The following is a 13,381-nucleotide window of genomic DNA, read 5'->3' as shown; positions in this document are numbered from 1 at the left end:
TACACTACACTACACTACACACACACACACACACACACACACACACACACACACACACACACACACACACACACACACACACACCGCATACACGGAAGAAGCGCACACACACTTCTTATTTCTCTTACATGCTTTTAAGAGCTGGAGACAAAGAAAGGTAAGTTTAAGAAGAACACCGTTTTCTCTTCATTTTCTCGGGTTTTAACATTTTCTTGTCACCCTGTACATTAAAAACAGACTATAGAGGGAAAAAAAAAGCTAGTGATAATAAAAACACGTCGTTACCGACACACAGCTCGTATTAAAGCTCGGGTTGTTTTCTAAGTGCCATGACAAGAGCGACAAACCGGATAAACTCTATTTATTAAACTCTAGTATGGAGTTATCTAGTTATTTCAATTCGCGCTGTTTCTATTAAGACTTTCCAAGCTGTTGACATGACGCTGTTTGAAGGACAGGCCTAGAAGAAACAGGCCTTTATAAATAACATCATATCTCTTGTTTTACTGAAATGGAGCTTTGACCGATGTTTAGACTAAAATGTCTTATTGTCTCGAGTTCGTTAAGCACTCACACTCTTAGTAGTATGTAGTCATTTGTGAGATAATTTTTTTTAGAGAAACTGACAAGCCTGCTTGCTTACTTTCTGTTCCCTCTCGACTACGTGTTATAGTTTTTTTTTTTTCCTGTGTTTCTCTATGAGGCCCACCCTTTTATACAGGACCTGCTTTATATCTGTTACATAAAACAATACACCTTCAGGATGTTTTGAACATAGAAAATAACAGCAATGTTTTGAATGTTGAACGCTGCATTTATTCATGGGGGATCATTTCTATGTTATTAGACTAGAATCATAAAGCCACAAGGCCTGAGCGTGTTACATTTGCTTGTCTTGAGGTCAGTTTTTTTTAGTGTATTTTAGCATTCGTGGTTAATGGAAAGCACCTTTAATGCCAGTGACTGACCAAGAACTGGCAAACTCCAAAAAAAGTGTATTATAATGTGTTATTATCAGTAACCGTGCATTTATAAATATATCTCTGGACATAAATTGTCATGTAGCACTTAGAGGGCAGTCACTGTTTTGGGAAAATGATAGAATATTTATAATCTGATTTGCTCCTAGCTTGTTGTTTGTAATAACAGTGTTTTGGCCGTGAGCCGATATCCTTGTACGTTAAATTGTGTATAAAATCTATACACAGTTCAGACATTTTATCCACTGCTTTGTGAACTGGAATACGGATTATATCAGACACGCTCTTGTCTTTTTTTGGTCTTTTTATAAGAAGCAATGCAATGTTTCCATCTTCTTCCTTTTTGTCAGGTATTTATTCATCAAAAATCCCTGAGCATGTTTTTAAAAGCTTGGTTTGACTAAGAATTGTGTGACATCATCGTTGTTCATACAGCATCTCGGTTCACATCACATGAACCTTCACACTGTCACATCCCACATTAACAAATGCAACCTGTAATGCAGAATTGTAGATGATTGTGGAATATTTTCCCATAATGCACGTCCCATACCGCTCCTTTTTCTATGAGAATACATATTATGAATTCATTTAAGGGTTGTTTTTGTTGAACCCGTTTTATCCATATTTTTAAACGCTAACGCAGATGCTTACATTGAAACAAACGTATATATATATATATATATATATATATATATATATATATATATATATATATATATATACATAATTTTTTTAAGCATGCAAAGTTGTGTGTGTAAGGCAGTCATGTGAGTCGTGGCCCTTGGGATTTGCATCCATTGGTTGTCATTTCTGCTTTTCGTGTGATGCTTTATACAAAATATGGCAACATCATTCCGTTTTATTACAACATATATTTTGCATTGGAATTAGTAATGGCTGACAGAATGACAATAAAATTCATACTGGAAGACATTTCTGTGATATATAGCTATTATAATTTTGTAATAATGTGAAGAATGTAGTAATGCTCTAATGCTGCACCCTTCACATCTCTCAGAGACTCCCCTCAATAAAAGCCTCACTTTGTGACTCATTCTAGCTATGCTTCTGTGTGTTTTGGTTTTGCTGTGCTGCTAGCATTACTGCCAAGTCAGAGGAATGATGGAAAGCGAAGCAGTCGCGTGGTATAAAGTCTAGTGAAGATTTTTTTTTTTTAAAGCTAGAATTCACTGTATTATGACGGGTATTTACTTCAGGTATGCTCAGTTCAGCCACCGTGTAAACACCAAATCAGGATTTGTATCCTTTGCATTATTTTACCTCAGTTTGTTCACCGGACGATTCCTACGCTGACCGTCTCTCTTCTATATTACAAGAGATTCCAACATTCAGTCATTCAGCTCACAACTGCTTTTGTCTAGCTGATTTTTTTCTATCCAAGCTCCCACTTAACCCAGATGGAAGAATACAATAGCTTGTTGTCGTATGCAGGGAGAAATCAGTACTTGTCAGCTATTCCTACATCTTTAATATGGCTGGAAGTTTGTTTTGGAGGATTTCCATTTTTGGTGGTGTCAGTGTGGAAAAAAGATTTACATAATAAAAAACTGCAGTGTTGTGTAGGGATGTGTAAACTTTGAGGTTTGGATCTGTCAATACTGTATTTTTTAATATAGCAGTCAGTGTGGTCTGTATCAACGAATGCTCTCTTTGTGCTTTGTGTACCAGTCTGGCTAGTTTCTTAATGCCAAATGGTTGCTTAATCACCTATAAACTAACATTTTGACAACATGCTGCCAAAATGACCTGCTTGTTTTTTTTTTTGTTTTTTTTTTCTTGGCATGCATGACGACAAAGGAGTCTAGAATCTTTTAGAAGATGAAGGATTATTCTTTCTGTTTCACACATGCACGCTCGCATGAACGGTTAAGTTTCAGTTGTAGAGAAAGGTGTCAATCGCAACATGTCAAGCAGATTTGCTTTATTTTTCAATTTTCTAGCACTGATGCATACTTGTTATTGTTACGGCTTTATGTTTATCTGCTACAATGCACTGGTAGTGGAGACTCCTTAATGCTAAGTCCCCTAAATGCTAAAAAAAAACCAACGAGTCCCCGTGTACAGTAATCTGTATAAAAGCTGTAGTGAAAGCTGAGGGGAAAAAACGCAACCCTGCCGTAATATGAGGTGTCAGTTTATTTTTATCTATACCATCCCTTTAATTTATGTGTGCGGAACAGAAATAATAGTTTTACGATCTTTCTTCAGTCTTCCAGCCCCTTGTTTAGTTTAGCTTAGCTTATAGGAAGATTGGGGTATAAAAAAAACCTGCATTTAACCAGAAACTTCTATATATGTTTTTATTGATTTGCATCCATCAACTTTGCATTGTGATTTGTTGCAGTTGCAAAACTTTAACCTGTACTAGTTTTTTTTTTATTTAACTTCACGTTACTATTTATTTATTTAACTTCATGTTATCTTCATGTAGTAAGAGAAAAGAAGAAGCGACTAATTCTGAACAGGAATTTTCACCTATAGGTAAATTAAAGGATCTTGAAGAAAGAAGAAAGTTTTTACATTTTAGAGTTGTTTGCGTTTTCGATTATACATAGTGAATACATTCATCAGCATGATTTTCGGTTGTCATTTTCTGTTCCCTGAAACTTTTCTAATTCCTGCTGCTACGTCAGCTCTCATTAGAGCTAAAAGGGAACTCTGAGAAGGTTTGCAAAAGTTTTCTAAGGTCGTTTTTGTTGTGAAAGGGACATGTAGCGACAAGGCGCCAAAAATATCCTTTGAGCATCATGTCACACCTGCAGTAATTGTAGGAGTACAAAGTAATTGCAGTAACCACAGCCAAATCAAACAAATGGATACACCAATTTACACTCTCGACATTTGCACGAACGGCTTAACCAAATAACACAAAATTATATGACTCAGTTCTAAACTGTTGTAGGATTAACTAGAGAATGTGATATATAGATGTTTCTATTTAAAACTGTGGCTCAGTGTCTCCAAACCGTAGCTACAACTAAAGCGCTAAAAGGCAAACCGTCTGTTGTATATGACACGGTTGGCCTCTTGATGTTAACCCGAGATAAAGCAGACAGGATGTGCTCCCTATTTGAGCACACATAAAAGTCAGGATGAGTCTTGTTCTTGGTTGTAAAATACAAACGCAGGCCACACACTGTTAACTAAGCCTGACATGCTGATCTTTTTAAACCTGCCTTTCAGAAAAGAAGCAAAACCTCTTTTGTGTGGTAGACTAGTGTTTATTTTAAAGCTCAGTTTTAAATACATGCTCACATCCTTACAATTTTTCAAAATGCCATCTCTCAGGATAAAAGTAGTCAAACAATTCGGAGAATACTAAGCCGAAACCCTAAACGATTGATTTTTCTGATATTTTGTTTAGATGTTTTGTACACTGCATTAGAAAGCATGTTCCTATAAGATAGTGAAGTGTTACACTTTAATGATTACATTTACAAGGTTAAAGGCATCATTCAAAGGCCACACCAGTGGCAGCTTGGCAGTGGTGGGATTTGAACTTCTTTCACCTTTCAATCAGTATTCCCATATCTTAACCACTTTGAGTCATATAGAAAGGTGTTTAATATAATATAATATAATATAAAATAAAATGGGGGAACGGTGGCTTAGTGGTTAGCACGTTTGCCTCCCACCTCCAGGGTTGGGGGTTTGATTCTTGCCTCCGCCTTGTGTGTTTGGAGTTTGCATGTTCTCCCCGTGCCTCAGGGGTTTCCTCCGGGTACTCCGGTTTCCTCCCCCAGTCCAAAGACATGCACGGTTGGTGTGTGTGTGCGTGCGCCCTGTGATGGGTTGGCACTCCATCCAGGGTGTATCCTGCCTTGATGCCCGATGACACCTGAGATAGGCACAGGCTCCCCGTGACCCGAGAAGTTCGGATAAGCGGTAGAAAATGAATGAATGAATGAATAAAATAATATAATATAATATAATATAGAACATATACAAGATATCATAGCTGAATATTAAGAGCTGATCTGTAAAATGTTGCAGACAAACAGTCCTTAAACATCTAAATGACGTTTGATTCATTTAAGTTTTTCCTAAATTCCATGATAGACACGATTGATTCAGCTTTACAGCATTTGCTAGATATGCTCATGCAGAGCAGCTTACATTTATTTCATTTATAGGGCTTGCTCAAGCCCAGCAGTGGCAGCTTGGTAGTCTTGTGATGTGAACTGAGATTTGAAGCTTCTGATCAGAAGTCCAACATCTTAATCACTGAGCTAACACTTCCCTAAAATCACATTATGCACCAAGATCATTATATATACATGAGGCAACATCTTGAGGTCCTGAACCTTGCACCGATTCACATATCACATGTTCAGACTTTCACATGACAAATAATGGACCTATGACCTCGAAGAATAGGAACCAGTTTGTGTGTCATTGATGTCCTCCTTTGAGAATAAAAAAAAAAACTTCTTGGTGCATGGGAAAAATATCTGCTACTCTATAAATATATTAAAAAAAAATCTGCTAGTCTAAATATCTGCTATACATGCTGAACATTTAATAACAAGCAGTATCCCAGAAAACAAATAAACTCACCAGCTGTCATCATATCATTTAAGGTTACGTTGATACACAGAGGACAGAGCATTATATTTTAGGCAGCAAACAGCATTCCAATGATGTAAAGATTAAATATGGAGAGATTTAAAAGTCGAAGACAAGCACAACAAACGTGCCATGTGTAGAAGTCTTAATAAATTTTACTAAAATTCTAAAAAATAAATATATATTGTTTGCAATGGCCATAATCGGAGATTATTCTCTTTTACAAGAGAGATGGATATTGGAGAGAAAAAAAAATCTCAAAATGGCAGTTGGATAACAGATAAAACAGGTTTTGTTAGGTTTTGTTGCGGTAGGCGTTAGCAGGTGACTTTCTTAAAATTTTATTACAATTTTTACTTTACTCAGGCACTACTTGGTGGTGTTGTGTTTCTCTGTTCAGAAATACAGCATGAGCAACAGCGCTCCTGAAGTGATGGCAGCAGCTGCATAGAAGAACAGAGCAATAAACTAGGGTAACTGGATCGTTGCGTTCTTATGAATTTCTTTTCAAAATGGAAACAGGAACATGGGAGTGGCATTTTTTATAATTGTGTTTTTATTTCTAAATAATCTCTGTCATTGTAAATATGTAAATATCCAAAAAAAAATGCATTCATTCATTCATTCATTTAAAAAAAATCCCCAGACTGGATTGGAAAAGACATGATTACGCAACCTCATAAATTGTAAACTTGAAAAATTGAGTTGTACGGGTGTTCCTAATAAAGTGGACAGTGAGTGTATATATAGTTTAAATTTACGATATAATATTGATCAAGATATACAGTATATCTAAGTATAAATTAAGTATATGAATTAAAATGTATTGTTTTATGTATAATGAAACATTCAGATTTCAGACCCAAATGCATTACATAAACGACAGTGACTAAGTAAAATGAAAGATTTCTCGTGTAAATACGTTTTTACAGCTTAACTGAAGACCATCGGGGTGTTTAACTTTAAAACCAGTGGGATCTCTCAGTCTGTTTTTTCCTTCCAACCTCACAGATCACAATTCTGATTCTTACCAAGAATGAAAGGTCTCCAAGAAGAAGATGTTTCTGAGTATCATAGCATTGGGAATGGTTTTAAAACAGGCTAATGACCTCCCCGTGCAGTTGTTTAACACTAACATGGTAGTATTTTCCTCTGACAGCTGCAGCTTCGCCTCATTATGGCGCTGTGGATGCAGATTTCCCAGAAGCTCCCTTATTTTCCCAATGAGACCCTGGTGGAGCTCTACCCATCAAATTCTTTCCCCATAGATGTCAGACACTACCTGGCCAGCTGGATCGAGGAGCAGAGATGGTACAGCTCTATTCTCTTATGCATTACATTTATGAAAAAGGTGCGAATTACAGAACGATTATCCAGCATGTGCCGTGTGTGTGTGTGTGTGTGTGTGTGTGTGTGTGTGTGTGTGTGTGTGTGTGTGTGTGTGTGTGTGTGTGTGTGTTTGGTCTTAGGGAGGACTTCAATGTGGAAAACCGAGAGCAGGAACCACAAGCTCGCCAGCTGCTGGAGCGAATGCTGGAGCTGTTGCAGGAAGTGGCGTTCCAAAACCCCAATGTGGTGGAGAAGGTCAAGCTCCAGCACATCAGCAGGAACATGGTACTTGTCCCACGGTCCTTTCAGATGAAGTTTGTTCAAAACAATGTTTATTTGGTATTCAAATTTTCAAATTTGTATTATGTAGAAAAAGGTTTAAAAAAAACCAAACAGATTTGAGTAGCATTCGAAATGAAACTGATATGGGTGGGGTGGTGTTGCAGCTGGTAAATTTGTTGTCTTACAGCTCCAGAGATCAAATCTGAACTCTGGTTAATGTCTATAAAAAGTCTCACGTTGCCCCTAAGTGTGAAGACCTTCATTTCTAGTCTTAAAATAACAACTTTTATCTCATTTTTATATACAACTAAACAATTGAGGGTTAAGGGCCTTTCTCAGGGGCCCAGCAGTGGCAGCTTGGTGGACGTAGGAATTGCTATCTTCCTATTGATAGCACCTTAAAAACACTTTAAAAACTAGGCTGCCACATCCCAACTAAAGCATCAGCTTACTGATGCTGAATTATTCCAACAATATGAACTTGTATATCGTGTTCTATTCAGAAGGATTTTTTTCATAAGCTACATTCTAATAAACTTACAAATTTCATTCAATTCATAATGTAGTTTGAATGGGAAAAAATTCAGATCTCATTTAGTGTAATATAGCCATGACAATCTTTGGTTTGACAAACATGACAAACACATCATGACATCATGATTCCGAACACATTTCAGTTAAACATATTTTTTTCCCTCGCTTTTTCCTTCCGAGGACGTGAGGTTTACGTAAATCTGGTGCACTGATACCTGCTGTATTATTAAATGTCATTACAGTGAAACAGTCATCTAACCTGCTGAACCACATTTCAGGCCTCTTTTCAGACACGGGCTTTGGAACTGGTGAAGATAGTGAGAAATATTCTGAGGAAAGAGAGACACTTGCTTCAACAGGTAGGCCAATCCTCTTTCTTGGGCAAAATCACATGTGCTTTTATTAGATGTCAGACTAGAGACATTTCACAGCAGATATCTTCCTCTTTTCAGCCTGTTCAGATCTTTCAACAAATGCCTGCACCGCCTGTAAACGGTACCCCACAGCACTCCAGACAAGCCAGCAGCAATGACGTGGACAACCTGGTGATGAAGGTATTGGAGATTCAGAGCTGCCGTCAGCAAATCCACCAACTTCAGGAAGAGCTGAACTGGGAGAAGCAAGAGGCAGATCCCATGCAGGGTATGTCATGCGGTTTGCAGCTGTGCATGATTATGGCAGGATTCACATTTTTATCCATACATCACAGATTGGTTTGTCTTCATGGCTAAGAGCTTTATAAGCTTAACATAATGACCTGGCTCTCTTGTACAAACAGTGAGGCAAGTCTCAGTGGTGCCAGCAGGTGACCGACTAGAAAATGTTTGTCGTTTTTGCTATATGGTGATATGGAGGAAAGTTTTTATTTATTTATTTCTCATTTAGAAGTCTATGAAGGACCCGAGACATGAAAGAGAACCCTAACCAGGTTAAATTTGAATTCTAAATCCATGAACGTTTTTTGCTTTACTATTCAGGATAAATTGTGCCGTCACCATTTAATATTTTCTTGTACACAGGTTGGATTTGCGCATGTTCAATTTTGTAATAACAGATCAGCCTAATCTCTGTCATTGCTCCTTGGTTATTTCTGGTGCTCACATGCACATTGTAGATGCTTTTAGTGGTGGACAATGGTCAGCATGACTAGTCTGCAGCTGTGTGTGTGTTCAGACACTTTACAATCTTCAGAAGCTGTTCTGTAGGATTGGACCAGACAGACGAGCCTTTGCTCTCCACACAGTCCATCAGTTCCTTCTATTTCCTTTTGGTAGATACAGTAGTAACCACTACATTTAAGGAGCACCCCACAAGCCCTGCTGTTGTGGAGATGCTCTGACCCAGTCATCCAGCCATCACAATTTGGCTTTCATCCAAGTCACTCAAAATCTTACACGCACCCATTTTTTCCTCTTTGGAACACTTTGACAACCGATTGTTCGCATGCTGTTTAATATATCCCACCTCCTGATAAAGTGCCATAGTAAAAATGTTATCAATCTTATCCTCTTCACTCAAGATATTATCAATCTTATCCTATCCTCTTCACTTATCCTCTTTATTTTTCTTCAATTTATCCTCTTCCACATCAGTGCTTTTAATGTTATGGTTGATCAGCGTGCATGTTTAGCTTAAAACTCAGAACGTCTCTGCAATGTGCTGTTTAAGTCTTGTTTTCCTACTTGGATTTCATTGTTTGCACAATTGGTGCCTCTAAACCACAGAACCAACATGGTATGATGGCTCTTAGCCAACTGTCATTTGCAGCAAACAGACTGTTGAGTGTTTTCTAACTCATCGGTAGCTTGAACATGAAGAGAAATATTTGCTTGAAGCTTCAGCCGTGTGATTCTTGATATGTTGAGAATGTTCCTGCCATTTAAAATTGACTGTAATGTGTCCATACATGCATGGACACAGTGAGAAACCCCCAGTGGCTCAGCATGTTAAGACACATCATTTGGATCAGCGCAGCCAGAAAGAGGTGGTCTCGCATTACAGTATGGAGGTGTTTGCAACATTCCATTTCACTTCTTGCTGCTTTAGAAAACCATAAACAATAAACCTGGCTAAGAGCGTTTTCCAGGATAGTATTTTTTTTTAACATTAGCAGGAGTTTACACGAATCATTTAAATAACATTGCTTTTTTGCAAGTATCAAAAACATGATCAACATCTTCTTCTTAACTGGAAGGTGTTTATCAGCTGCACATCTTGAATTCTGTCTGTTCGCATACACGAAATATCTCTTCTCAGCTTCTTTGTCCTCTATATTGTTATGGCTTGTTATTGATGGGCGCAAGTCGTGGCCTAATGGTTAAAGAGTCTGACTCGTAATCCTAAGGTTGTGGGTTCGAGTCTCAGGCCGGCCACGACTGAGGTGCCCTTGAGCAAGGCACCGAACCCCCCAACTGCTCCCCAGGCGCCGCAGCATTAATGGCTTCCCACTGCTCCAGGTGTGTGTTCACGGTGTGTGTGTGTTCACTGCTGTGTGTGTGCACTTTGGATGGGTCAAATGCAGAGAACGAATTGAGTATGGGCCACCGTACTTAGCCGTATGTCACGTCACTTAGATTGTTTTTCTTTCTCCACTTCCTCCATCATCCATCTTCTCCCTCTTCTATTTCATGAGCCTCGGTTTCAAACTTTTAATTTAGCGCCTTTGACTCAGGGTTATGAAATCCTGCTCTGAAGGAGTGTTAAAATGGTAAACACCACATGGACATGAGTGACTCATGGCGTTGCTGACGATGGAGCTGCCCGGAGACCGTCACGCCTTCTTCGAACCACTGTTGCATCAGCCAGCTGTATGGTCAGGTCTTCATCAGAGATCGTTTGAAGATTTCGGCAGGAAAGCATCAATGTTAAGTCTGTAATGTAACTCAGAAATGACGCTGACCTATTAGTTCCTCAGAAAGTCTTGGTTGCTTAATTCCACTCGACTACAAACTGTTGTAGAAAGGACATTTTTTACTGACATTATTTCCTGTCCAGTGTCACTCAAATGAGGATGAGTTTCCCTTCTGCGTTTAGTTCCTCTCAAGGTTTCTTCCTTATATCATCTCAGGGAGTTTTTCCTCACCACCGTGAGCTCCAGCTAAAAAATATAAATGTTAGAGATAAATAGTAACTTAATTCAAAACATTACAATGTTTTTATTCTGTCTATACTTCTGTAAAGCTGCTTTGATACAATGTGAATTGTTAGACAAATAAATTGGATTGAATTGAATCGAATTAAACTCGCAGCGTGGTGCCAAACGTGTACAGTGTGAAACGTCGCAGTGTTTAGGATGTTGTGGATGATTAGCAATCCGAAATGGAAAAGTGAGTGCCTAATTTAAATATTATATTTATGTAAAACACTTCAAATATGGCTTGGTGGTGTCAGATGGCAAAACATTAATCATCACAGAAGTGTTTGCTGTAGCGAGGGGGAATATGTGACTCAGCAGATTGGTCCATTTTCCTCATTGATGTGAAATCGTCAATGCCGTTATTTAAAACAGTCACACACTGTAATTATCCAGTCATGATTGTTTACACCACAAAAATTAGGCAAATAAGAAGTTTAAGGCAGGGTTGACTAATGTACCGTGTGAAACGCCAGATTATGAATAGTCAGGATTGATCTATAGCCCCGAGTACAGTATCAACAGTATGATAGGTGAAACGAGTTGTTGTTCTTCTCTCGGCTGCTCCCTGTTCGTGGTCAGGATCATCTGGGCCGCATATTTCGTTTTGGTGCAGGATGAGCCAAATTTCACCAGGGGAGTTACTTATGATAGGTGAAACAACATTACCCAGAATTCCTTTAACACAGGGTTTAGTATTTCAAATGTTAAATACACTAAAGACTGTGCCACCAGACTCAATCATTTAATAGAGGCAGAAGTACAATTACATTTACAGCATATGGCAGACACCCTTATCCAGAGAGACTTACGTTTATCTCATTTATACAGCTGAGAAACTGAGGGTTAAGGGCCTTTCTCAGGGGCCCAGGAGTGGCAGCTTGGTGGCCTGGGGATACGAACTCACCACCTTCCGATCAGTAGTCCAGCACCATAACAACTGAGCTGAATAAATAAATCGTATTAAAAGACACACGGAAAACGAAAATAGAGGCAAGTAAATAATGCAGTATGTAAAATGGGATGGCAGATAAAATAATTTGATTAGCAATGTAATTATAAAGACAGACCTTTAACTACACAAACCATTAGTTTTGAGAATGTTTTTTGTATTAAATGTGTAATACGAGTAATAGTTATGTAACGGAAGTATCCATGAATGAACTGGAGCGTACATCAGTACATGTAGAAGCAGATTTAGTTCAGTTGAAGCAGTTAAGATTAGCACACATTACCTTTCCAGGGAAATAAGATGTTTTTCTGAACCTGCTTATACACCTTGCGTGCACAGCTTATGTACATTTATACAAAGCGTCCTGTTTCTCTGGAAATAGTTTGCACATTAGGCTATACACACTCACACTCACCTGTATAACAAACACCTTCACACCTACACGTTCATGCAGTCGTCCAATCACGTCGCAGCACGGCACAGCACAGAGCATAACACCTGATGCACATCAGCAGCTTCAGATCACATCCAGTTCAAACCTCAGAACGGAGTAGAGCGATGTGAAAAACTAAAAACATTCAGTGAGTGGAAATGTCATTGTATGGGTGGAAAAACGCTTCTGGTCAAAGAGGTCTGAGGGGAATGTCCACGCTGGTGTGAGCTCACAGGAAGGGTTACAGGAAGGTAATCTAAATCACCACTGCTAACATTTTTAGGAAGGAACTATAGTTTTATGTTATGGAAAATTAACCTTTGATGGTGACGATTAATCCTGAGAATCCTGACGTTTTAAAATATATTTTGTGAGCTCTGTGTGAAATGTGTGCGGTTTATTAACTGTGTTACCTGACTAGCCAGATTAATTAATATTGATATGGTTGATATTAACCAATGAAGTCATTAGCTGTGTGTTTAGCTATGTAGCTTTATGACATTTTTATGTAGCGTAATGGACCTGGGAAAATTTCACTATGTACTGCATCAGCTCATCGTGCCCCCAGGTGGTCCAGCGGTAGGATCCCGTGCTAACCCAGCCACTGAAGAGTTGACTCTCGGTCCCGGTCCAGGGAGGGTTGCATTAGGAAGGCCATCTGGTGTAAAACCTGTGCCAAATCTAATATGCGTGATCCGCTGTTGTGACCCTGAACAGGGAGCAGCCTAAGAGAAAAAAAAATTTATTCGCTGTATATGATTGAAATGACAGTAAAAGCTTCTTGACTTAACTAAGGGGCATTGGCTTGAATATGAGTAATATGTTAAGTAATGGTTTCTGCAGTTGTTGTTGTTTTTTTATAGTAGAACTCTTCAGGAATGTAAACCTCTCCAGGAAAGGCACTGGTTTTGCACTGGTTTTTGATTTTGTCTAGATAAATAACATTGCAGAATAACACTATAGATGTACTTGTGTAATTTCTTTGACACGTATAGTAGCAACACTGCAGCATGTAATACAGAAAAATATTGTAAGACTTGCACTACAACGTCTCTCATGTTTTTATACATCAAACTGTGGTATACTTTCAGAATGTGTCCATTTAGGATGATCTAGGATTTGTATGTAGCGTAATTGAATCTGAGGTC

The 13,381-nt window shown here is 38.5% G+C and overlaps 1 protein-coding gene across 6 annotated transcripts in view; it reads left to right on the top strand.

Annotated features, from left to right (window-relative positions):
- The window catches only part of stat6 (signal transducer and activator of transcription 6, interleukin-4 induced), a 34,827-nt gene continuing 21,446 nt past the window's right edge, over window positions 1–13,381 (top strand). For 2 of the 6 annotated variants that reach the window (XM_027170320.2, XM_027170323.2), the window contains exons 1-4: window positions 1–157; window positions 6,730–6,881; window positions 7,040–7,184; window positions 7,994–8,357. In XM_027170320.2, the coding sequence (XP_027026121.1) occupies window positions 6,748–6,881; window positions 7,040–7,184; window positions 7,994–8,357 (643 nt within the window). In that variant the 5' untranslated portion in view covers window positions 1–157; window positions 6,730–6,747. Of the gene's footprint in view, window positions 158–5,970; window positions 6,044–6,713; window positions 6,882–7,039; window positions 7,185–7,993; window positions 8,358–13,381 lie in introns of all 6 variants that reach the window. The other 4 variants (XM_027170324.2, XM_027170321.2, XM_027170325.2 and 1 more) reach the window with 4 other exon arrangements.

Source organism: Tachysurus fulvidraco, chromosome 23 (genome assembly GCF_022655615.1).
Source record: "Tachysurus fulvidraco isolate hzauxx_2018 chromosome 23, HZAU_PFXX_2.0, whole genome shotgun sequence".
Classification (NCBI taxonomy): domain Eukaryota; kingdom Metazoa; phylum Chordata; class Actinopteri; order Siluriformes; family Bagridae; genus Tachysurus; species Tachysurus fulvidraco.
Note: the sequence above shows the minus strand (reverse complement) of the source record. Positions and strands in the feature narration are given on the sequence as shown.